This window comes from Polypterus senegalus, chromosome 10 (assembly GCF_016835505.1).
Source record: "Polypterus senegalus isolate Bchr_013 chromosome 10, ASM1683550v1, whole genome shotgun sequence".
NCBI lineage: Eukaryota > Metazoa > Chordata > Cladistia > Polypteriformes > Polypteridae > Polypterus > Polypterus senegalus.
Genome location: NC_053163.1, coordinates 142,548,556 through 142,574,927, shown reverse-complemented (window position 1 = coordinate 142,574,927; position 26,372 = coordinate 142,548,556). Strand labels below are relative to the sequence as shown.

The window sequence follows — 26,372 nt, the reverse complement described above, 5'->3', positions numbered from 1 at the left end:
GTTGTTGTTTGACTTACTGTAGTTTCTACAGATGAAGTACTAGTTGATTCTGCACTAGATGATGCCGTGGTAGGTGATGGTGTTGTTTCAGAGGTTGCATGTGGTGTTGAGGTTGAAGCTGTTGTTTGACTATCTGTGGTAACAGGAGATGATGCACTGGTTTTTGGAAATTTTGTTGGAGTGGTTACTGTAGATGTTGAGACTGAACTTGTTTCAGAATTTGTAGTTACTGGTGATGAAGTAGTAGTTAAAGATACAGTAGGTGATGCAGTTGTAGTTGTAGGTGATGCTGTAGATGTTTCCAAAGATGTTGATGCAGAAGTGGCGGTCTGAGATGCAGCTGTAGTTGAAACTGCACTAGAGGATTGTGAAGTACTAGAAGGTGTTGTTGGAGAGTTTTCTGTGGCTGTTGAGGCTAAAGTGGTTTTTTGACTTACTGTAGTTTCAACAGATGAAGTAGTAGTTGATTCTGCACTAGATGATGCCATGGTAAGTGATTGTGTTGTTTTAGAAGTTGAAGCTGTTGTTTGACTATCTGTGATAATAGGAAATGAAGTGCTAGTTGATGCTTCAGGAGATGATGCACTGGTTGTTGGAAATGTTGTTGGAGTGGATACTGTAGATGTTAAGGCTGAAATTGTTTTGGAATTTGTAGTTACTGGTGATGAAGTGGTAGTTGAAGATACAGTAGGTGATGCAGTTGTAGTTGTAGGTGATGCTGTGGATGTTTCCAAAGATTTTGATGCAGAAGTGGTGGTTTGAGATGAAGTTGTAGTTGAAACTGCACTAGAGGGTTGTGAAGTACTTGATGGTGTTGTTGGAGTGTTTTCTGTAGCTGTTGAGGCTAAAGTTGTTGTTTGACTTACTGTAGGTTCAACAGATGAAGTACTAGTTGATTCTGCACTAGATGATGCCGTGGTAGGTGATGGTGTTGTTTCAGAGGTTGCAGCTGGTGTTGAGGTTGAAGCTGTTGTTTGACTATTTGTGGCAAATGGAGATGAAATGCTCGTTGATGCTTCAGGAGATGATGCACTGGTTGTTGGAAGTGTTGTAGGAGTGGTTACTGTAATTGTTGAGGCTGAAGTTGTTTCAGAATTTGTAGTTACTGGTGATGAAGTGGTAGTTGAAGATACAGTAGGTGATGCAGTTGTAGTTTTAGGTGATGCTGTGGATGTTTCCAAAGATGTTGATGCAGAAGTGGTGGTCTGAGATGAAGTTGTAGTTGAAACTGCAGTAGAGGATTGTGAAGTACTTGAAAGTGTTGTTGGAGAATTTTCTGTGGCTTTTGAGGCTAATGTTGTTGTTTGACTTACTGTAGTTTCAACAGATGAAGTACTAGTTAATTCTGCACTAAATGATGCCATGGTAGGTGATGGTGTTGTTTCAGAGGTTGCATGTGGTGTTGAGGTTGAAGCTGTTGTTTGACTATCTGTGGTAATAGGAGATGAAGTGATAGTTGATGCTTCAGGAGATGATGCACTGGTTGTTGTAAGTGTTGTTAGAGTGGTTACTGTAGATTTTGAGACTGAACTTGTTTCGGAATTTGTAGTTACTGGTGATGAAGTGGTTGTTAAAGATACAGTAGGTGATGCAGTTGTAGTTGTAGTTGATGCTGTAGATGTTTCCAAAGATGTTGATGCAGAAGTGGCGGTCTGAGATGCAGTTGTAGTTGAAACTGCACTAGAGGATTGTGAAGTACTTGAAGTTGTTGTTGGAGAGTTTTCTGTAGCTGTTGATAATAAAGTTGTTGTTTGACTTACTGTAGTTTCAACAGATGAAGTACTAGTTGATTCTGCACTAGATGATGCCATAGTAGGTGATGGTGTTGTTTCAGAGGTTGCAGCTGGTTTTGAAGTTGAAGCTGTTGTTTGATTATCTGTGGTAACAGGAGATGAAGTGCTAGTTGATGCTTCATATATATATTTATATATATACACAGTATTTCCACATCCTAAGACATTTATTTTTATTACCTTCTACTTTAAAGTGTCAAAATAATTATATTGACATACTAGCTCACTGTTTTGTCTAGAAGGGTTTATGTTATCTTTATTAATCAATGTCTGTTAATTCATGTATTTAATTTTCCAGATAAAGATATTTAAACATAAAAACATGTTACTGAAACTGTTTTTTTTTTTTTCAATTTTCAGGTTGCAGGGAACAGGTATTAACTGTGCTGTGCACAAAAATAAATTTCCAAAAAAAAAATCACTTGATAGCAGAGAAAAGAAATCAGTTACAACAGTGGTGCTTTGATATTACAATTCCTCACCAATAAAGAATGGTACTAGGTTTTCAGGCTTCTGTGACGTCCAGGAAATTCCACATGCAAAATGAGCACACTGGAATCTATGAGGGGCCATGTAAAAAATCGGAATCTCAGATTCTCAATTTGAATTAAAACTGCAAAATCGAATAACTGGCTTCTGTATGGGCCATAAGTGTGTGTCTGATGCGATTATCATCGAAGGGCATCATTTTATCTGAGCAGTACTTTGAAACCAGGAGGTAGTATTGTCAATAGTTTATTTCACTGTCTATTAATGTGTAGGAAAAGTCAAAATTACTCATTTTCTTCACCAAAATTAACATTTTTTCATCTTTGCAATATTTTATAAAGGGTGTCCTATATTGCATGATCTTCTCATGTCCACATTACATTTCCCCTAAGATGAAAATGTTAGATTAAATGGTGATCCTCAACTGGCCTAGTATGAGAGACAGTAGGGGTAATTGTAATTTTACCCTGCAATGAGCTGTATTCTCACAAGGATTTAGTTTTAGAATTTTGTTCATTGCTTAAGGCATATGATGTAGCCCCACAGGTTTGGATAATGAATAAATGAATGCTGTTAGCAATGAAAAAAATCTGCATACAGCACCCTATATGTCAAGATAGCACTGTAAACTAGAGTTAAGCAGTATAGCATTACTAAATAAAATATTGCACTGGCAATTTTTTTTTTTTATTTCTGTACTATATCAGCAAGTTCAGCATGGTGGCACAGTGGTAGTGCTGCTGCCTTGCAGTTAGGGGACCCTGGTTCGCTTCCCGGGTCCTTCCTGCGTGGGTTTCCTCCGGGTGATCCGGTTTCCTCCCACAGTCCAAAGACATGCAGGTTAGGTGTATTGGCTATCCTCAATTGTCCCTAGTTTGTGTGCTTGTTTTGTGTGTTTGTCCGGCGGTGGGTTAGCGCCCTGCCCAGGACTGGTTCCTGCCTTGCTCCCTGTGTTGGCTGGGATTGGTTCCAGTGGACCCCCGTGACCCTGTGTTAGGATATAGCAGATTGGAGAATAACTGACTGACAAAGTAACATTGCTTTTATGAATCCCATACCAAATAGCATATAACAGACATATGCATGGTGCACTGAAAAATTATTGATACGGTCAATGTTAATTACTTAGATATCAATCCATCATGGTCCGATAGCACATAGGGTCGAAATGAAACCACAGTACTCTTTTGTCCAAACACATCTCTCAATTCAAAAGAAATGTAATATTTTAAACTATTAACGGCAGACTGCATGATAACATGCAGTGAATACACTTGACTTATAGTTTTCATATTCAATTGCTCAGAAGTTGATACGCTTCTTCACGTCTTCCGCTGGCATCTTCTTGCGTTAAAACTGATTAAGTCAGTTTTTGTGTTGCAATTATTTTTTACGTTTTTCTTAAGTTTTTATTTAAACTATGAAGAGGTAGAGGAAGTGAAGGCAAAGGTGGTAGGGATGAGAACAGCACCCGTACTCATGCGCCACATGACCGCCCTGCAGTCTGATGCTGAGAGTTGATTTTGCAAGCTACAAGTGATTTAAAATCCTGGACAAACAAATGGACAGCCATGATAGCGTATTATATAAGAAGATGTTGTGTCAAATATTGCACTAAATGCCAAGATACTGTAAGCTTTAAAAAAGCCTTAAGAAAACACCTTCCCTACACACAGAAAAACAAAGTCCCAGAGCCAAGCAGTAAATGACGTTTTCTAAACTCCCTCAACACAGGTTTCAGACTCTATTCATGGCAAAAAAAACATCAAGAATCTAAAACCAAGATTACCTGTAGATGTGGTTGTGGAACTTTGAGTAGACACAGACAAAAGTGACGTTGATTCATGAATAGGCGATACACTTAAGCTGTTTGGAGCTGGAGTCACCTGTGAAGATGAAGACACATGGATAAGCCCGGTGGACGCTTCAGAACTTTGATTTAGTAAAGAATTTGAAGTATTAGAAGATGATGACGTTAAAATGGATTAAGAATAAATAGGTGGTTGAGCTGAAGAACTTGAGCCATTGGTGGTTGATTCAACAGATTCTAATGAAACAGTCTGCAAGCTAGTGGTGGAATTAGTTAACATATGTGTGCGTGACGCAGGTGATGTAGTTAACACATGTGTGGGTGATGCAGATGGTGTAGTTAAAATGTGTGGGTGATGCAGATGATGTTGTTAACAGATGTGTAGATGAGGCAGATGACGTAGTTAATAATATGTTAGTAGGAGTGCTTACTGTAGATGCTGTCGATGTTTCCAAAGATGTGTTGATTCAGAACTGGTGGTCTGAGATGAAGTTGTAGTTGAAACTGCACTAGAGGATTGTGAAGTACTTGAAGGTGTTGTTGGAGAGTTTTCTGTAGCTGTTGAGGTTGAAGCTGTTGTTTGACTATCTGTGGTAACAGGAGATGAAGTGCTAGTTGATGCTTCAGTAGATGATGCACTGGTTGTTGCAAGTGTTGTTGGAGTGGTTACTGTAGATGTTGAGGCTGAAGTTTTTTCGGAATTTGTAGTTACTGGTGATGAAGTGGTAGTTGAAGATACAGTTGGTAATGCAGTCGTAGTTGTAGGTGATGCTGTAGATGTTTCCAAAGATGTTGATGCAGAAGTGGTGGTTGAAACTGCACTAGAGGATTGTGAAGTACTTGAAGGTGTTGTTGGAGAGTTTTCTGTAGCTGTTGAGGATAAAGTTGTTGTTTGACTTACTGTAGTTTCAACAGATGAAGTACTAGTTGATTCTGCACTAGATGATGCCGTGGTAGGTGATGGTGTTGTTTCAGAGGTTGCAGCTGGTGTTGAGGTTGAAGCTGTTGTTTGACTATCTGTGGTAACAGGAGATGAAGTGCTACTTGATGCTTCAGTAGATGATGCACTGGTTGTTGGAGGAGTTGTTGGAGTGGTTACTGTAGATGTCGAGGCTGAAGTTGTTTCGGAATTTGTAGTTACTGGTGATGAAGTGGTAGTTGAAGATACAGTAGGTGATGCAGTTGTAGTTGTAGGTGATGCTGTAGATGTTTCCAAAGATGTTGATGCAGAAGTGGTGGTTGAAACTGCACTAGAGGATTGTGAAGTACTTGAAGGTGTTGTTGGAGAGTTTTCTGTAGCTGTTGAGGATAAAGTTGTTGTTTGACTTACTGTAGTTTCAACAGATGAAGTACTAGTTGATTCTGCACTAGATGATGCCGTGGTAGGTGATGGTGTTGTTTCAGAGGTTGCAGCTGGTGTTGAGGTTGAAGCTGTTGTTTGACTATCTGTGGTAACAGGAGATGAAGTGCTACTTGATGCTTCAGTAGATGATGCACTGGTTGTTGGAGGAGTTGTTGGAGTGGTTACTGTAGATGTCGAGGCTGAAGTTGTTTCTGAATTTTTATTTACTGGTGATGAAGTGGTAGTTGAAGATACAGTAGGTGATGCAGTTGTAGTTGTAGGTGATGCTGTAGATGTTTCCAAAGATGTTGATGCAGAAGTGGTGGTTGAAACTGCACTAGAGGATTGTGAAGTACTTGAAGGTGTTGTTGGAGAGTTTTCTGTAGCTGTTGAGGATAAAGTTGTTGTTTGACTTACTGTAGTTTCAACAGATGAAGTACTAGTTGATTCTGCACTAGATGATGCCGTGGTAGGTGATGGTGTTGTTTCAGAGTGTTGAGGTTGAGTGGTTACTTGATGCTGTAGATGTGGTTGTTGGAAGTGTTGTTGGAGTGGTTACTGAGGCTGAAGTTGTTTCAGAATTTGTAGTTACTGGTGATGAAGTGGTAGTTGAAGATACAGTAGGTGATGCAGTTGTAGTTGTAGGTGATGCTGTAGATGTTTCCAAAGATGTTGATTCAGATGAAGTACTAGTTGATTCTGCAGATGATGGCGTAGTAGGTGATTGTTGTTTCAAAGGTAGTTGAAACTGCACTAGAGGATTGTGAAGTACTTGAAGGTGTTGTTGGAGAGTTTTCTGTAGCTGTTGAGGCTAAAGTTGACTTACTGTAGTTTCAACAGATGAAGTACTAGTTGATTCTGCACTATATGATGTCGTAGTAGGTGATGGTGTTGTTTCAGAGGTTGCAGCTGGTGTTGAGGTTGAAGCTGTTGTTTGACTATCTGTGGTAACAGGAGATGAAGTGCTACTTGATGCTTCAGTAGATGATGCACTGGTTGTTGGAAGTGTTGTTGGAGTGGTTACTGTAGATGTCGAGGCTGAAGTTGTTTCAGAATTTGTAGTTACTGGTGATGAAGTGGTAGTTGAAGATACAGTAGGTGATGCAGTTGTAGTTGTAGGTGATGCTGTAGATGTTTCCAAAGATGTTGATGCAGAAGTGGTGGTTGAAACTGCACTAGAGGATTGTGAAGTACTTGAAGGTGTTGTTGGAGAGTTTTCTGTAGCTGTTGAGGATAAAGTTGTTGTTTGACTTACTGTAGTTTCAACAGATGAAGTACTAGTTGATTCTGCACTAGATGATGCCGTGGTAGGTGATGGTGTTGTTTCAGAGGTTGCAGCTGGTGTTGAGGTTGAAGCTGTTGTTTGACTATCTTTGGTAACAGGAGATGAAGTGCTACTTGATGCTTCAGTAGATGATGCACTGGTTGTTGGAGGTGTTGTTGGAGTGGTTACTGTAGATGTTGAGGGTGAAGTTGTTTCAGAATTTGTAGTTACTGCTGATGAAGTGGTAGTTGAAGATACAGTTGGTGATGCAGTCGTAGTTGTAGGTGATTCTGTAGATGTTTCTAAAGATATTGATGCAGAAGTGGTGGTTGAAACTGCACTAGAGGATTGTGAAGTACTTGAAGGTGTTGTTGGAGAGTTTTCTGTAGCTGTTGAGGATAAAGTTGTTGTTTGACTTACTGTAGTTTCAACAGATGAAGTACTAGTTGATTCTGCACTAGATGATGCCGTGGTAGGTGATGGTGTTGTTTCAGAGGTTGCAGGTGGTGTTGAGGTTGAAGCTGTTGTTTGACTATCTGTGGTAACAGGAGATGAAGTGCTACTTGATGCTTCAGTAGATGATGCACTGGTTGTTGGAGGTGTTGTTGGAGTGGTTACTGTAGATGTCGAGGCTGAAGTTGTTTCAGAATTTGTAGTTACTGCTGATGAAGTGGTAGTTGAAGATACAGTTGGTAATGCAGTCGTAGTTGTAGGTGATGCTGTAGATGTTTCCAAAGATGTTGATGTAGAAGTGGTGGTTGACACTGCACTCGAGGACTGTGAAGTACTTGAAGGTGTTGTTGGAGAGTTTTCTGTAGCTGTTGAGGATAAAGTTGTTGTTTGACTTACTGTAGTTTCAACAGATGAAGTACTAGTTGATTCTGCACTAGATGATGCGGTGGTAGGTGATGGTGTTGTTTCAGAGGTTGCAGCTGGTGTTGAGGTTGAAGCTGTTGTTTGACTATCTGTGGTAACAGGAGATGAAGTGCTACTTGATGCTTCAGTAGATGATGCACTGGTTGTTGGAGGTGTTGTTGGAGTGGTTACTGTAGATGTCGAGCCTGAAGTTGTTTCGGAATTTGTAGTTACTGGTGATGAAGTGGTAGTTGAAGATACAGTAGGTGATGCAGTTGTAGTTGTAGGTGATGCTGTAGATGTTTCCAAAGATGTTGATGCAGAAGTGGTGGTTGAAACTGCACTAGAGGATTGTGAAGTACTTGAAGGTGTTGTTGGAGAGTTTTCTGTAGCTGTTGAGGATAAAGTTGTTGTTTGACTTACTGTAGTTTCAACAGATGAAGTACTAGTTGATTCTGCACTAGATGATGCCGTGGTAGGTGATGGTGTTGTTTCAGAGGTTGCAGCTGGTGTTGAGGTTGAAGCTGTTGTTTGACTATCTGTGGTAACAGGAGATGAAGTGCTACTTGATGCTTCAGTAGATGATGCACTGGTTGTTGGAGGTGTTGTTGGAGTGGTTACTGTAGATGTCGAGGCTGAAGTTGTTTCGGAATTTGTAGTTACTGGTGATGAAGTGGTAGTTGAAGATACAGTAGGTGATGCAGTTGTAGTTGTAGGTGATGCTGTAGATGTTTCCAAAGATGTTGATGCAGAAGTGGTGGTTGAAACTGCACTAGAGGATTGTGAAGTACTTGAAGGTGTTGTTGGAGAGTTTTCTGTAGCTGTTGAGGATAAAGTTGTTGTTTGACTTACTGTAGTTTCAACAGATGAAGTACTAGTTGATTCTGCACTAGATGATGCCGTGGTAGGTGATGGTGTTGTTTCAGAGGTTGCAGCTGGTGTTGAGGTTGAAGCTGTTGTTTGACTATCTGTGGTAACAGGAGATGAAGTGCTACTTGATGCTTCAGTAGATGATGCACTGGTTGTTGGAGGTGTTGTTGGAGTGGTTACTGTAGATGTCGAGGCTGAAGTTGTTTCGGAATTTGTAGTTACTGGTGATGAAGTGGTAGTTGAAGATACAGTAGGTGATGCAGTTGTAGTTGTAGGTGATGCTGTAGATGTTTCCAAAGATGTTGATGCAGAAGTGGTGGTTGAAACTGCACTAGAGGATTGTGAAGTACTTGAAGGTGTTGTTGGAGAGTTTTCTGTAGCTGTTGAGGATAAAGTTGTTGTTTGACTTACTGTAGTTTCAACAGATGAAGTACTAGTTGATTCTGCACTAGATGATGCCGTGGTAGGTGATGGTGTTGTTTCAGAGGTTGCAGCTGGTGTTGAGGTTGAAGCTGTTGTTTGACTATCTGTGGTAACAGGAGATGAAGTGCTACTTGATGCTTCAGTAGATGATGCACTGGTTGTTGGAAGTGTTGTTGGAGTGGTTACTGTAGATGTCGAGGCTGAAGTTGTTTCGAGATTTGTAGTTACTGGTGATGAAGTGGTAGTTGAAGATACAGTAGGTGATGCAGTTGTAGTTGTAGGTGATGCTGTAGATGTTTCCAAAGATGTTGATGCAGAAGTGGTGGTTGAAACTGCACTAGAGGATTGTGAAGTACTTGAAGGTGTTGTTGGAGAGTTTTCTGTAGCTGTTGAGGATAAAGTTGTTGTTTGACTTACTGTAGTTTCAACAGATGAAGTACTAGTTGATTCTGCACTAGATGATGCCGTGGTAGGTGATGGTGTTGTTTCAGAGGTTGCAGCTGGTGTTGAGGTTGAAGCTGTTGTTTGACTATCTGTGGTAACAGGAGATGAAGTGCTACTTGATGCTTCAGTAGATGATGCACTGGTTGTTAGAAGTGTTGTTGGAGTGGTTACTGTAGATGTCGAGGCTGAAGTTGTTTCGAATTTGTAGTTACTGGTGATGAAGTGGTAGTTGAAGATACAGTAGGTGATGCAGTTGTAGTTGTAGGTGATGCTGTAGATGTTTCCAAAGATGTTGATGCAGAAGTGGTGGTTGAAACTGCACTAGAGGATTGTGAAGTACTTGAAGGTGTTGTTGGAGAGTTTTCTGTAGCTGTTGAGGATAAAGTTGTTGTTTGACTTACTGTAGTTTCAACAGATGAAGTACTAGTTGATTCTGCACTAGATGATGCCGTGGTAGGTGATGGTGTTGTTTCAGAGGTTGCAGCTGGTGTTGAGGTTGAAGCTGTTGTTTGACTATCTGTGGTAACAGGAGATGAAGTGCTACTTGATGCTTCAGTAGATGATGCACTGGTTGTTAGAAGTGTTGTTGGAGTGGTTACTGTAGATGTCGAGGCTGAAGTTGTTTCGGAATTTGTAGTTACTGGTGATGAAGTGGTAGTTGAAGATACAGTAGGTGATGCTGTTGTAGTTGTAGGTGATGCTGTAGATGTTTCCAAAGATGTTGATGCAGAAGTGGTGGTTGAAACTGCACTAGAGGATTGTGAAGTACTTGAAGGTGTTGTTGGAGAGTTTTCTGTAGCTGTTGAGGATAAAGTTGTTGTTTGACTTACTGTAGTTTCAACAGATGAAGTACTAGTTGATTCTGCACTAGATGATGCCGTGGTAGGTGATGGTGTTGTTTCAGAGGTTGCAGCTGGTGTTGAGGTTGAAGCTGTTGTTTGACTATCTGTGGTAACAGGAGATGAAGTGCTAGTTGATGCTTCAGTAGATGATGCACTGGTTGTTAGAAGTGTTGTTGGAGTGGTTACTGTAGATGTCGAGCCTGAAGTTGTTTCGTAATTTGTAGTTACTGGTGATGAAGTGGTAGTTGAAGATACAGTAGGTGATGCTGTTGTAGTTGTAGGTGATGCTGTAGATGTTTCCAAAGATGTTGATGCAGAAGTGGTGGTTGAAACTGCACTAGAGGATTGTGAAGTACTTGAAGGTGTTGTTGGAGAGTTTTCTGTAGCTGTTGAGGATAAAGTTGTTGTTTGACTTACTGTAGTTTCAACAGATGAAGTACTAGTTGATTCTGCACTAGATGATGCCGTGGTAGGTGATGGTGTTGTTTCAGAGGTTGCAGCTGGTGTTGAGGTTGAAGCTGTTGTTTGACTATCTGTGGTAACAGGAGATGAAGTGCTAGTTGATGCTTCAGTAGATGATGCACTGGTTGTTAGAAGTGTTGTTGGAGTGGTTACTGTAGATGTCGAGCCTGAAGTTGTTTCGGAATTTGTAGTTACTGGTGATGAAGTGGTAGTTGAAGATACAGTAGGTGATGCAGTTGTAGTTGTAGGTGATGCTGTAGATGTTTCCAAAGATGTTGATGCAGAAGTGGTGGTGAGATGAGGTGAAACTGCACTAGAGGATTGTGAAGTACTTGAAGGTGTTGTTGGAGAGTTTTCTGTAGCTGTTGAGGATAAAGTTGTTGTTTGACTTACTGTAGTTTCAACAGATGAAGTACTAGTTGATTCTGCACTAGATGATGCCGTGGTAGGTGATGGTGTTGTTTCAGAGGTTGCAGCTGGTGTTGAGGTTGAAGCTGTTGTTTGACTATCTGTGGTAACAGGAGATGAAGTGCTACTTGATGCTTCAGTAGATGATGCACTGGTTGTTAGAAGTGTTGTTGGAGTGGTTACTGTAGATGTCGAGCTGAAGTTGTTTCAAAATTTGTAGTTACTGGTGATGAAGTGGTAGTTGAAGATACAGTAGGTGATGCAGTTGTAGTTGTAGGTGATGCTGTAGATGTTTCCAAAGATGTTGATGCAGAAGTGGTGGTTGAAACTGCACTAGAGGATTGTGAAGTACTTGAAGGTGTTGTTGGAGAGTTTTCTGTAGCTGTTGAGGATAAAGTTGTTGTTTGACTTACTGTAGTTTCAACAGATGAAGTACTAGTTGATTCTGCACTAGATGATGCCGTGGTAGGTGATGGTGTTGTTTCAGAGGTTGCAGCTGGTGTTGAGGTTGAAGCTGTTGTTTGACTATCTGTGGTAACAGGAGATGAAGTGCTACTTGATGCTTCAGTAGATGATGCACTGGTTGTTAGAAGTGTTGTTGGAGTGGTTACTGTAGATGTCGAGCCTGAAGTTGTTTCAGAATTTGTAGTTACTGGTGATGAAGTGGTAGTTGAAGATACAGTAGGTGATGCTGTTGTAGTTGTAGGTGATGCTGTAGATGTTTCCAAAGATGTTGATGCAGAAGTGGTGGTTGAAACTGCACTAGAGGATTGTGAAGTACTTGAAGGTGTTGTTGGAGAGTTTTCTGTAGCTGTTGAGGATAAAGTTGTTGTTTGACTTACTGTAGTTTCAACAGATGAAGTACTAGTTGATTCTGCACTAGATGATGCCGTGGTAGGTGATGGTGTTGTTTCAGAGGTTGCAGCTGGTGTTGAGGTTGAAGCTGTTGTTTGACTATCTGTGGTAACAGGAGATGAAGTGCTAGTTGATGCTTCAGTAGATGATGCACTGGTTGTTAGAAGTGTTGTTGGAGTGGTTACTGTAGATGTCGAGCCTGAAGTTGTTTCAGAATTTGTAGTTACTGGTGATGAAGTGGTAGTTGAAGATACAGTAGGTGATGCTGTTGAAGTTGTAGGTGATGCTGTAGATGTTTCCAAAGATGTTGATGCAGAAGTGGTGGTCTGAGATGAAGTTGTAGTTGAAACTGCACTAGAGGATTGTGAAGTACTTGAAGGTGTTGTTGGAGAGTTTTCTGTAGCTGTTGAGGATAAAGTTGTTGTTTGACTTACTGTAGTTTCAACAGATGAAGTACTAGTTGATTCTGCACTAGATGATGCCGTGGTAGGTGATGGTGTTGTTTCAGAGGTTGCAGCTGGTGTTGAGGTTGAAGCTGTTGTTTGACTATCTGTGGTAACAGGAGATGAAGTGCTAGTTGATGCTTCAGTAGATGATGCACTGGTTGTTAGAAGTGTTGTTGGAGTGGTTACTGTAGATGTCGAGCCTGAAGTTGTTTCAGAATTTGTAGTTACTGGTGATGAAGTGGTAGTTGAAGATACAGTAGGTGATGCTGTTGTAGTTGTAGGTGATGCTGTAGATGTTTCCAAAGATGTTGATGCAGAAGTGGTGGTTGAAACTGCACTAGAGGATTGTGAAGTACTTGAAGGTGTTGTTGGAGAGTTTTCTGTAGCTGTTGAGGATAAAGTTGTTGTTTGACTTACTGTAGTTTCAACAGATGAAGTACTAGTTGATTCTGCACTAGATGATGCCGTGGTAGGTGATGGTGTTGTTTCAGAGGTTGCAGCTGGTGTTGAGGTTGAAGCTGTTGTTTGACTATCTGTGGTAACAGGAGATGAAGTGCTAGTTGATGCTTCAGTAGATGATGCACTGGTTGTTAGAAGTGTTGTTGGAGTGGTTACTGTAGATGTCGAGCCTGAAGTTGTTTCAGAATTTGTAGTTACTGGTGATGAAGTGGTAGTTGAAGATACAGTAGGTGATGCTGTTGAAGTTGTAGGTGATGCTGTAGATGTTTCCAAAGATGTTGATGCAGAAGTGGTGGTCTGAGAAAGTTGTAGTTGAAACTGCACTAGAGGATTGTGAAGTACTTGAAGGTGTTGTTGGAGAGTTTTCTGTAGCTGTTGAGGATAAAGTTGTTGTTTGACTTACTGTAGTTTCAACAGATGAAGTACTAGTTGATTCTGCACTAGATGATGCCGTGGTAGGTGATGGTGTTGTTTCAGAGGTTGCAGCTGGTGTTGAGGTTGAAGCTGTTGTTTGACTATCTGTGGTAACAGGAGATGAAGTGCTACTTGATGCTTCAGTAGATGATGCACTGGTTGTTAGAAGTGTTGTTGGAGTGGTTACTGTAGATGTCGAGCCTGAAGTTGTTTCAGAATTTGTAGTTACTGGTGATGAAGTGGTAGTTGAAGATACAGTAGGTGATGCAGTTGTAGTTGTAGGTGATGCTGTAGATGTTTCCAAAGATGTTGATGCAGAAGTGGTGGTTGAAACTGCACTAGAGGATTGTGAAGTACTTGAAGGTGTTGTTGGAGAGTTTTCTGTAGCTGTTGAGGATAAAGTTGTTGTTTGACTTACTGTAGTTTCAACAGATGAAGTACTAGTTGATTCTGCACTAGATGATGCCGTGGTAGGTGATGGTGTTGTTTCAGAGGTTGCAGCTGGTGTTGAGGTTGAAGCTGTTGTTTGACTATCTGTGGTAACAGGAGATGAAGTGCTACTTGATGCTTCAGTAGATGATGCACTGGTTGTTAGAAGTGTTGTTGGAGTGGTTACTGTAGATGTCGAGCCTGAAGTTGTTTCAGAATTTGTAGTTACTGGTGATGAAGTGGTAGTTGAAGATACAGTAGGTGATGCAGTTGTAGTTGTAGGTGATGCTGTAGATGTTTCCAAAGATGTTGATGCAGAAGTGGTGGATGAAGTGAAACTGCACTAGAGGATTGTGAAGTACTTGAAGGTGTTGTTGGAGAGTTTTCTGTAGCTGTTGAGGATAAAGTTGTTGTTTGACTTACTGTAGTTTCAACAGATGAAGTACTAGTTGATTCTGCACTAGATGATGCCGTGGTAGGTGATGGTGTTGTTTCAGAGGTTGCAGCTGGTGTTGAGGTTGAAGCTGTTGTTTGACTATCTGTGGTAACAGGAGATGAAGTGCTACTTGATGCTTCAGTAGATGATGCACTGGTTGTTAGAAGTGTTGTTGGAGTGGTTACTGTAGATGTCGAGGCTGAAGTTGTTTCGGAATTTGTAGTTACTGGTGATGAAGTGGTAGTTGAAGATACAGTAGGTGATGCAGTTGTAGTTGTAGGTGATGCTGTAGATGTTTCCAAAGATGTTGATGCAGAAGTGGTCTGTGAAGTTGAAACTGCACTAGAGGATTGTGAAGTACTTGAAGGTGTTGTTGGAGAGTTTTCTGTAGCTGTTGAGGATAAAGTTGTTGTTTGACTTACTGTAGTTTCAACAGATGAAGTACTAGTTGATTCTGCACTAGATGATGCCGTGGTAGGTGATGGTGTTGTTTCAGAGGTTGCAGCTGGTGTTGAGGTTGAAGCTGTTGTTTGACTATCTGTGGTAACAGGAGATGAAGTGCTAGTTGATGCTTCAGTAGATGATGCACTGGTTGTTAGAAGTGTTGTTGGAGTGGTTACTGTAGATGTCGAGCCTGAAGTTGTTTCAGAATTTGTAGTTACTGGTGATGAAGTGGTAGTTGAAGATACAGTAGGTGATGCAGTTGTAGTTGTAGGTGATGCTGTAGATGTTTCCAAAGATGTTGATGCAGAAGTGGTGGTCTGAGATGAAGTTGTAGTTGAAACTGCACTAGAGGATTGTGAAGTACTTGAAGGTGTTGTTGGAGAGTTTTCTGTAGCTGTTGAGGATAAAGTTGTTGTTTGACTTACTGTAGTTTCAACAGATGAAGTACTAGTTGATTCTGCACTAGATGATGCGTGGTAGGTGATGGTGTTGTTTCAGAGGTTGCAGCTGGTGTTGAGGTTGAAGCTGTTGTTTGACTATCTGTGGTAACAGGAGATGAAGTGCTACTTGATGCTTCAGTAGATGATGCACTGGTTGTTGAAGTGTTGTTGGAGTGGTTACTGTAGATGTCGAGGCTGAAGTTGTTTCGGAATTTGTAGTTACTGGTGATGAAGTGGTAGTTGAAGATACAGTAGGTGATGCAGTTTTTTTTTTTTTTTTTTTTTTTTTTTTTTTTTTTTTTTTTTTTTTTTTTTTTTTTTTTTTTTTTTTTTTTTTTTTTTTTTTTTTTTTTTTTTTTTTTTTTTTTTTTTTTTTTTTTTTTTTTTTTTTTTTTTTTTTTTTTTTTTTTTTTTTTTTTTTTTTTTTTTTTTTTTTTTTTTTTTTTTTTTTTTTTTTTTTTTTTTTTTTTTTTTTTTTTTTTTTTTTTTTTTTTTTTTTTTTTTGTAGTTGTAGGTGATGCTGTAGATGTTTCCAAAGATGTTGATGCAGAAGTGGTCTGAGATGAAGTTGTAGTTGAAACTGCACTAGAGGATTGTGAAGTACTTGAAGGTGTTGTTGGAGAGTTTTCTGTAGCTGTTGAGGATAAAGTTGTTGTTTGACTTACTGTAGTTTCAACAGATGAAGTACTGCACTGCAGATGATGCAGAAGTTGAGGTTGAAACTGCACTAGAGGATTAGACTATCTGTGGTAGAGATGAGGTAGTTGTTGGAGGTGATGCTGTAGATGTTTCCAAAGATGTTGATGCAGAAGTGTTGTTTGACTTACTGTAGTAGAGGATTGATGAAGTATGTAGCTGTTGAGGATAAAGTTGTTGTTTGACTGTAGTTTCAGTTGATTCTGCACTAGATGATGCCGTGGTAGGTGATGGTGTTGTTTCAGAGGTTGCAGCTGGTGTTGAGTTGAAGCTGTTGTTTGACTATCTGTGGTAACAGGAGATGAAGTGCTACTTGATGCTTCAGTAGATGATGCACTGGTTGTTGGAGAGTTGTTGGAGTGGTTACTGTAGATGTCGAGCTGAAGTTGTTTGAATTTTTAGTTACTGGTGATGAAGTGGTAGTTGAAGATACAGTAGGTGATGCAGTTGTAGTTGATTCTGATGCTGTAGATGTTTCCAAAGATGTTGATGCAGAAGTGGTGTTGTTTGAAGTAGTTGAAACTGCACTAGAGGATTGTGAAGTACTGAGGTTGAAGCTGTTGTTTGAGCTATCTGTGGTAACAGGAGATGAAGTGCTACTTGATGCTTCAGTAGATGATGCACTGGTTGTTGAAGTGTTGTTGGAGTGGTTACTGTAGATGTCGAGGCTGAAGTTGTTTCGGAATTTGTAGTTACTGGTGATGAAGTGGTAGTTGAAGATACAGTAGGTGATGCAGTTGTAGTTGTAGGTGATGCTGTAGATGTTTCCAAAGATGTTGATGCAGAAGTGGTGGTTGAAACTGCACTAGAGGATTGTGAAGTACTTGAAGGTGTTGTTGGAGAGTTTTCTGTAGCTGTTGAGGATAAAGTTGTTGTTTGACTTACTGTAGTTTCAACAGATGAAGTACTAGTTGATTCTGCACTAGATGATGCCGTGGTAGGTGATGGTGTTGTTTCAGAGGTTGCAGCTGGTGTTGAGGTTGAAGCTGTTGTTTGACTATCTGTGGTAACAGGAGATGAAGTGCTAGTTGATGCTTCAGTAGATGATGCACTGGTTGTTAGAAGTGTTGTTGGAGTGGTTACTGTAGATGTCGAGCCTGAAGTTGTTTCAGAATTTGTAGTTACTGGTGATGAAGTGGTAGTTGAAGATACAGTAGGTGATGTAGTTGTAGGTGATGCTGTAGTTGTTTCCAAAGATGTTGATGCAGTAGTGGTGTTGAAACTGCAAGAGGACTTGAAGGTGTTGTTGGAGAGTTTTCTGTAGCTGTTGAGGATAAAGTTGTTGTTTGACTTACTGTAGTTTCAACAGATGAAGTACTAGTTGATTCTGCACTAGATGATGCCGTGGTAGGTGATGGTGTTGTTTCAGAGGTTGCAGCTGGTGTTGAGGTTGAAGCTGTTGTTTGACTATCTGTGGTAACAGGAGATGAAGTGCTACTTGATGCTTCAGTAGATGATGCACTGGTTGTTGCAGGTGTTGTTGGAGTGGTTACTGTAGATGTCGAGGCTGAAGTTGTTTCAGAATTTGTAGTTACTGGTGATGAAGTGGTAGTTGAAGATACAGTAGGTGATGCAGTTGTAGTTGTAGGTGATGCTGTAGATGTTTCCAAAGATGTTGATGCAGAAGTGGTGGTTGAAACTGCACTAGAGGATTGTGAAGTACTTGAAGGTGTTGTTGGAGAGTTTTCTGTAGCTGTTGAGGATAAAGTTGTTGTTTGACTTACTGTAGTTTCAACAGATGAAGTACTAGTTGATTCTGCACTAGATGATGCCGTGGTAGGTGATGGTGTTGTTTCAGAGGTTGCAGCTGGTGTTGAGGTTGAAGCTGTTGTTTGACTATCTGTGGTAACAGGAGATGAAGTGCTACTTGATGCTTCAGTAGATGATGCACTGGTTGTTAGAAGTGTTGTTGGAGTGGTTACTGTAGATGTCGAGCCTGAAGTTGTTTCAGAATTTGTAGTTACTGGTGATGAAGTGGTAGTTGAAGATACAGTAGGTGATGCAGTTGTAGTTGTAGGTGATGCTGTAGATGTTTCCAAAGATGTTGATGCAGAAGTGGTGGTCTGAGATGAAGTTGTAGTTGAAACTGCACTAGAGGATTGTGAAGTACTTGAAGGTGTTGTTGGAGAGTTTTCTGTAGCTGTTGAGGATAAAGTTGTTGTTTGACTTACTGTAGTTTCAACAGATGAAGTACTAGTTGATTCTGCACTAGATGATGCCGTGGTAGGTGATGGTGTTGTTTCAGAGGTTGCAGCTGGTGTTGAGGTTGAAGCTGTTGTTTGACTATCTGTGGTAACAGGAGATGAAGTGCTACTTGATGCTTCAGTAGATGATGCACTGGTTGTTGGAAGTGTTGTTGGAGTGGTTACTGTAGATGTCGAGCCTGAAGTTGTTTCAGAATTTGTAGTTACTGGTGATGAAGTGGTAGTTGAAGATACAGTAGGTGATGCAGTTGTAGTTGTAGGTGATGCTGTAGATGTTTCCAAAGATGTTGATGCAGAAGTGGTGGTTGAAACTGCACTAGAGGATTGTGAAGTACTTGAAGGTGTTGTTGGAGAGTTTTCTGTAGCTGTTGAGGATAAAGTTGTTGTTTGACTTACTGTAGTTTCAACAGATGAAGTACTAGTTGATTCTGCACTAGATGATGCCGTGGTAGGTGATGGTGTTGTTTCAGAGGTTGCAGCTGGTGTTGAGGTTGAAGCTGTTGTTTGACTATCTGTGGTAACAGGAGATGAAGTGCTAGTTGATGCTTCAGTAGATGATGCACTGGTTGTTAGAAGTGTTGTTGGAGTGGTTACTGTAGATGTCGAGCCTGAAGTTGTTTCGTAATTTGTAGTTACTGGTGATGAAGTGGTAGTTGAAGATACAGTAGGTGATGCTGTTGAAGTTGTAGGTGATGCTGTAGATGTTTCCAAAGATGTTGATGCAGAAGTGGTGGTCTGAGATGAAGTTGTAGTTGAAACTGCACTAGAGGATTGTGAAGTACTTGAAGGTGTTGTTGGAGAGTTTTCTGTAGCTGTTGAGGATAAAGTTGTTGTTTGACTTACTGTAGTTTCAACAGATGAAGTACTAGTTGATTCTGCACTAGATGATGCCGTGGTAGGTGATGGTGTTGTTTCAGAGGTTGCAGCTGGTGTTGAGGTTGAAGCTGTTGTTTGACTATCTGTGGTAACAGGAGATGAAGTGCTAGTTGATGCTTCAGTAGATGATGCACTGGTTGTTAGAAGTGTTGTTGGAGTGGTTACTGTAGATGTCGAGCCTGAAGTTGTTTCAGAATTTGTAGTTACTGGTGATGAAGTGGTAGTTGAAGATACAGTAGGTGATGCTGTTGTAGTTGTAGGTGATGCTGTAGATGTTTCCAAAGATGTTGATGCAGAAGTGGTGGTTGAAACTGCACTAGAGGATTGTGAAGTACTTGAAGGTGTTGTTGGAGAGTTTTCTGTAGCTGTTGAGGATAAAGTTGTTGTTTGACTTACTGTAGTTTCAACAGATGAAGTACTAGTTGATTCTGCACTAGATGATGCCGTGGTAGGTGATGGTGTTGTTTCAGAGGTTGCAGCTGGTGTTGAGGTTGAAGCTGTTGTTTGACTATCTGTGGTAACAGGAGATGAAGTGCTAGTTGATGCTTCAGTAGATGATGCACTGGTTGTTAGAAGTGTTGTTGGAGTGGTTACTGTAGATGTCGAGCCTGAAGTTGTTTCGGAATTTGTAGTTACTGGTGATGAAGTGGTAGTTGAAGATACAGTAGGTGATGCTGTTGTAGTTGTAGGTGATGCTGTAGATGTTTCCAAAGATGTTGATGCAGAAGTGGTGGTCTGAGAACTGCACTAGAGGATTGTGAAGTACTTGAAGGTGTTGTTGGAGAGTTTTCTGTAGCTGTTGAGGATAAAGTTGTTGTTTGACTTACTGTAGTTTCAACAGATGAAGTACTAGTTGATTCTGCACTAGATGATGCCGTGGTAGGTGATGGTGTTGTTTCAGAGGTTGCAGCTGGTGTTGAGGTTGAAGCTGTTGTTTGACTATCTGTGGTAACAGGAGATGAAGTGCTAGTTGATGCTTCAGTAGATGATGCACTGGTTGTTAGAAGTGTTGTTGGAGTGGTTACTGTAGATGTCGAGCCTGAAGTTGTTTCAGAATTTGTAGTTACTGGTGATGAAGTGGTAGTTGAAGATACAGTAGGTGATGCAGTTGTAGTTGTAGGTGATGCTGTAGATGTTTCCAAAGATGTTGATGCAGAAGTGGTGGTCTGAGATGAAGTTGTAGTTGAAACTGCACTAGAGGATTGTGAAGTACTTGAAGGTGTTGTTGGAGAGTTTTCTGTAGCTGTTGAGGATAAAGTTGTTGTTTGACTTACTGTAGTTTCAACAGATGAAGTACTAGTTGATTCTGCACTAGATGATGCCGTGGTAGGTGATGGTGTTGTTTCAGAGGTTGCAGCTGGTGTTGAGGTTGAAGCTGTTGTTTGACTATCTGTGGTAACAGGAGATGAAGTGCTAGTTGATGCTTCAGTAGATGATGCACTGGTTGTTAGAAGTGTTGTTGGAGTGGTTACTGTAGATGTCGAGCCTGAAGTTGTTTCGGAATTTGTAGTTACTGGTGATGAAGTGGTAGTTGAAGATACAGTAGGTGATGCTGTTGAAGTTGTAGGTGATGCTGTAGATGTTTCCAAAGATGTTGATGCAGAAGTGGTGGTCTGAGATGAAGTTGTAGTTGAAACTGCACTAGAGGATTGTGAAGTACTTGAAGGTGTTGTTGGAGAGTTTTCTGTAGCTGTTGAGGATAAAGTTGTTGTTTGACTTACTGTAGTTTCAACAGATGAAGTACTAGTTGATTCTGCACTAGATGATGCCGTGGTAGGTGATGGTGTTGTTTCAGAGGTTGCAGCTGGTGTTGAGGTTGAAGCTGTTGTTTGACTATCTGTGGTAACAGGAGATGAAGTGCTAGTTGATGCTTCAGTAGATGATGCACTGGTTGTTAGAAGTGTTGTTGGAGTGGTTACTGTAGATGTCGAGTAGTTACTGAAGTTGTTTCAGTAGAATTTGTAGTTACTGGTGATGAAGTGGTAGTTGAAGATACAGTAGGTGATGCAGTTGTAGTTGTAGGTGATGCTGTAGATGTTTCCAAAGATGTTGATGCAGAAGTGGTCTGAGATGAAGTTGTAGTTGAAACTGCACTAGAGGATTGTGAAGTACTTGAAGGTGTTGTTGGAGAGTTTTCTGTAGCTGTTGAGGATAAAGTTGTTGTTTGACTTACTGTAGTTTCAACAGATGAAGTACTAGTTGATTCTGCACTAGATGATGCCGTGGTAGGTGATGGTGTTGTTTCAGAGGTTGCAGCTGGTGTTGAGGTTGAAGCTGTTGTTTGACTATCTGTGGTAACAGGAGATGAAGTGCTAGTTGATGCTTCAGTAGATGATGCACTGGTTGTTAGAAGTGTTGTTGGAGTGGTTACTGTAGATGTCGAGGCTGAAGTTGTTTCAGAATTTGTAGTTACTGGTGATGAAGTGGTAGTTGAAGATACAGTAGGTGATGCAGTTGTAGTTGTAGGTGATGCTGTAGATGTTTCCAAAGATGTTGATGCAGAAGTGGTGGTTGAAACTGCACTAGAGGATTGTGAAGTACTTGAAGGTGTTGTTGGAGAGTTTTCTGTAGCTGTTGAGGATAAAGTTGTTGTTTGACTTACTGTAGTTTCAACAGATGAAGTACTAGTTGATTCTGCACTAGATGATGCCGTGGTAGGTGATGGTGTTGTTTCAGAGGTTGCAGCTGGTGTTGAGGTTGAAGCTGTTGTTTGACTATCTGTGGTAACAGGAGATGAAGTGCTAGTTGATGCTTCAGTAGATGATGCACTGGTTGTTAGAAGTGTTGTTGGAGTGGTTACTGTAGATGTCGAGCCTGAAGTTGTTTCAGAATTTGTAGTTACTGGTGATGAAGTGGTAGTTGAAGATACAGTAGGTGATGCAGTTGTAGTTGTAGGTGATGCTGTAGATGTTTCCAAAGATGTTGATGCAGAAGTGGTGGTCTGAGATGAAGTTGTAGTTGAAACTGCACTAGAGGATTGTGAAGTACTTGAAGGTGTTGTTGGAGAGTTTTCTGTAGCTGTTGAGGATAAAGTTGTTGTTTGACTTACTGTAGTTTCAACAGATGAAGTACTAGTTGATTCTGCACTAGATGATGCCGTGGTAGGTGATGGTGTTGTTTCAGAGGTTGCAGCTGGTGTTGAGGTTGAAGCTGTTGTTTGACTATCTGTGGTAACAGGAGATGAAGTGCTAGTTGATGCTTCAGTAGATGATGCACTGGTTGTTAGAAGTGTTGTTGGAGTGGTTACTGTAGATGTCGAGCCTGAAGTTGTTTCGAGATTTGTAGTTACTGGTGATGAAGTGGTAGTTGAAGATACAGTAGGTGATGCAGTTGTAGTTGTAGGTGATGCTGTAGATGTTTCCAAAGATGTTGATGCAGAAGTGGTGGTTGAAACTGCACTAGAGGATTGTGAAGTACTTGAAGGTGTTGTTGGAGAGTTTTCTGTAGCTGTTGAGGATAAAGTTGTTGTTTGACTTACTGTAGTTTCAACAGATGAAGTACTAGTTGATTCTGCACTAGATGATGCCGTGGTAGGTGATGGTGTTGTTTCAGAGGTTGCAGCTGGTGTTGAGGTTGAAGCTGTTGTTTGACTATCTGTGGTAACAGGAGATGAAGTGCTAGTTGATGCTTCAGTAGATGATGCACTGGTTGTTAGAAGTGTTGTTGGAGTGGTTACTGTAGATGTCGAGCCTGAAGTTGTTTCGGAATTTGTAGTTACTGGTGATGAAGTGGTAGTTGAAGATACAGTAGGTGATGCAGTTGTAGTTGTAGGTGATGCTGTAGATGTTTCCAAAGATGTTGATGCAGAAGTGGTGGTCTGAGATGAAGTTGTAGTTGAAACTGCACTAGAGGATTGTGAAGTACTTGAAGGTGTTGTTGGAGAGTTTTCTGTAGCTGTTGAGGATAAAGTTGTTGTTTGACTTACTGTAGTTTCAACAGATGAAGTACTAGTTGATTCTGCACTAGATGATGCCGTGGTAGGTGATGGTGTTGTTTCAGAGGTTGCAGCTGGTGTTGAGGTTGAAGCTGTTGTTTGACTATCTGTGGTAACAGGAGATGAAGTGCTAGTTGATGCTTCAGTAGATGATGCACTGGTTGTTAGAAGTGTTGTTGGAGTGGTTACTGTAGATGTCGACCTGAAGTTGTTTCGAATTTGTAGTTACTGGTGATGAAGTGGTAGTTGAAGATACAGTAGGTGATGCTGTTGTAGTTGTAGGTGATGCTGTAGATGTTTCCAAAGATGTTGATGCAGAAGTGGTGGTCTGAGATGAAGTTGTAGTTGAAACTGCACTAGAGGATTGTGAAGTACTTGAAGGTGTTGTTGGAGAGTTTTCTGTAGCTGTTGAGGATAAAGTTGTTGTTTGACTTACTGTAGTTTCAACAGATGAAGTACTAGTTGATTCTGCACTAGATGATGCCGTGGTAGGTGATGGTGTTGTTTCAGAGGTTGCAGCTGGTGTTGAGGTTGAAGCTGTTGTTTGACTATCTGTGGTAACAGGAGATGAAGTGCTACTTGATGCTTCAGTAGATGATGCACTGGTTGTTGGAGGTGTTGTTGGAGTGGTTACTGTAGATGTCGAGGCTGAAGTTGTTTCGGAATTTGTAGTTACTGGTGATGAAGTGGTAGTTGAAGATACAGTAGGTGATGCAGTTGTAGTTGTAGGTGATGCTGTAGATGTTTCCAAAGATGTTGATGCAGAAGTGGTGGTTGAAACTGCACTAGAGGATTGTGAAGTACTTGAAGGTGTTGTTGGAGAGTTTTCTGTAGCTGTTGAGGATAAAGTTGTTGTTTGACTTACTGTAGTTTCAACAGATGAAGTACTAGTTGATTCTGCACTAGATGATGCCGTGGTAGGTGATGGTGTTGTTTCAGAGGTTGCAGCTGGTGTTGAGGTTGAAGCTGTTGTTTGACTATCTGTGGTAACAGGAGATGAAGTGCTAGTTGATGCTTCAGTAGATGATGCACTGGTTGTTAGAAGTGTTGTTGGAGTGGTTACTGTAGATGTCGAGCCTGAAGTTGTTTCAGAATTTGTAGTTACTGGTGATGAAGTGGTAGTTGAAGATACAGTAGGTGATGCAGTTGTAGTTGTAGGTGATGCTGTAGATGTTTCCAAAGATGTTGATGCAGAAGTGGTGGTTGAAACTGCACTAGAGGATTGTGAAGTACTTGAAGGTGTTGTTGGAGAGTTTTCTGTAGCTGTTGAGGATAAAGTTGTTGTTTGACTTACTGTAGTTTCAACAGATGAAGTACTAGTTGATTCTGCACTAGATGATGCCGTGGTAGGTGATGGTGTTGTTTCAGAGGTTGCAGCTGGTGTTGAGGTTGAAGCTGTTGTTTGACTATCTGTGGTAACAGGAGATGAAGTGCTAGTTGATGCTTCAGTAGATGATGCACTGGTTGTTAGAAGTGTTGTTGGAGTGGTTACTGTAGATGTCGAGCCTGAAGTTGTTTCGTAATTTGTAGTTACTGGTGATGAAGTGGTAGTTGAAGATACAGTAGGTGATGCTGTTGTAGTTGTAGGTGATGCTGTAGATGTTTCCAAAGATGTTGATGCAGAAGTGGTGGTCTGAGAAGAAGTTGTAGTTGAAACTGCACTAGAGGATTGTGAAGTACTTGAAGGTGTTGTTGGAGAGTTTTCTGTAGCTGTTGAGGATAAAGTTGTTGTTTGACTTACTGTAGTTTCAACAGATGAAGTACTAGTTGATTCTGCACTAGATGATGCCGTGGTAGGTGATGGTGTTGTTTCAGAGGTTGCAGCTGGTGTTGAGGTTGAAGCTGTTGTTTGACTATCTGTGGTAACAGGAGATGAAGTGCTACTTGATGCTTCAGTAGATGATGCACTGGTTGTTGCAGGTGTTGTTGGAGTGGTTACTGTAGATGTCGAGGCTGAAGTTGTTTCGGAATTTGTAGTTACTGGTGATGAAGTGGTAGTTGAAGATACAGTAGGTGATGCAGTTGTAGTTGTAGGTGATGCTGTAGATGTTTCCAAAGATGTTGATGCAGAAGTGGTGGTCTGAGATGAAGTTGTAGTTGAAACTGCACTAGAGGATTGTGAAGTACTTGAAGGTGTTGTTGGAGAGTTTTCTGTAGCTGTTGAGGATAAAGTTGTTGTTTGACTTACTGTAGTTTCAACAGATGAAGTACTAGTTGATTCTGCACTAGATGATGCCGTGGTAGGTGATGGTGTTGTTTCAGAGGTTGCAGCTGGTGTTGAGGTTGAAGCTGTTGTTTGACTATCTGTGGTAACAGGAGATGAAGTGCTAGTTGATGCTTCAGTAGATGATGCACTGGTTGTTAGAAGTGTTGTTGGAGTGGTTACTGTAGATGTCGAGCCTGAAGTTGTTTCAGAATTTGTAGTTACTGGTGATGAAGTGGTAGTTGAAGATACAGTAGGTGATGCTGTTGTAGTTGTAGGTGATGCTGTAGATGTTTCCAAAGATGTTGATGCAGAAGTGGTGGTCTGAGAAAGTTGTAGTTGAAACTGCACTAGAGGATTGTGAAGTACTTGAAGGTGTTGTTGGAGAGTTTTCTGTAGCTGTTGAGGATAAAGTTGTTGTTTGACTTACTGTAGTTTCAACAGATGAAGTACTAGTTGATTCTGCACTAGATGATGCCGTGGTAGGTGATGGTGTTGTTTCAGAGGTTGCAGCTGGTGTTGAGGTTGAAGCTGTTGTTTGACTATCTGTGGTAACAGGAGATGAAGTGCTACTTGATGCTTCAGTAGATGATGCACTGGTTGTTGGAAGTGTTGTTGGAGTGGTTACTGTAGATGTCGAGGCTGAAGTTGTTTCGGAATTTGTAGTTACTGGTGATGAAGTGGTAGTTGAAGATACAGTAGGTGATGCAGTTGTAGTTGTAGGTGATGCTGTAGATGTTTCCAAAGATGTTGATGCAGAAGTGGTGGTCTGAGATGAAGTTGTAGTTGAAACTGCACTAGAGGATTGTGAAGTACTTGAAGGTGTTGTTGGAGAGTTTTCTGTAGCTGTTGAGGATAAAGTTGTTGTTTGACTTACTGTAGTTTCAACAGATGAAGTACTAGTTGATTCTGCACTAGATGATGCCGTGGTAGGTGATGGTGTTGTTTCAGAGGTTGCAGCTGGTGTTGAGGTTGAAGCTGTTGTTTGACTATCTGTGGTAACAGGAGATGAAGTGCTACTTGATGCTTCAGTAGATGATGCACTGGTTGTTGGAGGTGTTGTTGGAGTGGTTACTGTAGATGTCGAGGCTGAAGTTGTTTCGGAATTTGTAGTTACTGGTGATGAAGTGGTAGTTGAAGATACAGTAGGTGATGCAGTTGTAGTTGTAGGTGATGCTGTAGATGTTTCCAAAGATGTTGATGCAGAAGTGGTGGTTGAAACTGCACTAGAGGATTGTGAAGTACTTGAAGGTGTTGTTGGAGAGTTTTCTGTAGCTGTTGAGGATAAAGTTGTTGTTTGACTTACTGTAGTTTCAACAGATGAAGTACTAGTTGATTCTGCACTAGATGATGCCGTGGTAGGTGATGGTGTTGTTTCAGAGGTTGCAGCTGGTGTTGAGGTTGAAGCTGTTGTTTGACTATCTGTGGTAACAGGAGATGAAGTGCTAGTTGATGCTTCAGTAGATGATGCACTGGTTGTTAGAAGTGTTGTTGGAGTGGTTACTGTAGATGTCGAGCCTGAAGTTGTTTCGAA

The 26,372-nt window shown here is 40.9% G+C and overlaps 2 protein-coding genes across 2 annotated transcripts in view; both read right to left on the bottom strand.

Moving 5' to 3' along the window:
* LOC120538266 (pneumococcal serine-rich repeat protein-like) overlaps positions 1-25,168 on the bottom strand; it is a gene marked incomplete at its 5' end in the record, with an annotated part of 42,543 nt that extends 17,375 nt beyond the window's left edge. The window contains 21 exons of the mRNA XM_039767725.1: positions 4,560-5,223; positions 6,017-6,105; positions 7,438-9,611; positions 9,692-9,807; positions 9,890-10,040; positions 10,121-10,236; positions 10,319-10,469; positions 10,550-10,665; positions 10,748-10,907; positions 10,988-11,103; positions 11,227-11,335; positions 11,416-12,836; positions 12,961-13,948; positions 14,029-14,144; positions 14,227-14,364; positions 14,704-14,830; positions 15,989-16,426; positions 16,507-16,622; positions 16,747-16,843; positions 16,917-19,416; positions 22,944-25,168. Coding sequence (XP_039623659.1) covers positions 4,560-5,223; positions 6,017-6,105; positions 7,438-9,611; positions 9,692-9,807; positions 9,890-10,040; positions 10,121-10,236; positions 10,319-10,469; positions 10,550-10,665; positions 10,748-10,907; positions 10,988-11,103; positions 11,227-11,335; positions 11,416-12,836; positions 12,961-13,948; positions 14,029-14,144; positions 14,227-14,364; positions 14,704-14,830; positions 15,989-16,426; positions 16,507-16,622; positions 16,747-16,843; positions 16,917-19,416; positions 22,944-25,168 — 12,128 coding nt within the window. The remainder of the gene's footprint in view (positions 1-4,559; positions 5,224-6,016; positions 6,106-7,437; positions 9,612-9,691; positions 9,808-9,889; positions 10,041-10,120; positions 10,237-10,318; positions 10,470-10,549; positions 10,666-10,747; positions 10,908-10,987; positions 11,104-11,226; positions 11,336-11,415; positions 12,837-12,960; positions 13,949-14,028; positions 14,145-14,226; positions 14,365-14,703; positions 14,831-15,988; positions 16,427-16,506; positions 16,623-16,746; positions 16,844-16,916; positions 19,417-22,943) is intronic.
* Position 25,169: 1 nt separating this feature from the next.
* LOC120538265 (uncharacterized protein DDB_G0271670-like) lies at positions 25,170-26,366 on the bottom strand (the record flags this gene model as incomplete). The annotated part of the gene is made up of 1 exon (XM_039767724.1): positions 25,170-26,366. A coding segment is annotated over one exon (1,197 nt), but the record flags the coding sequence as incomplete, so codon positions are not given.
* Between the last annotated feature and the right edge of the window lie 6 nt (positions 26,367-26,372).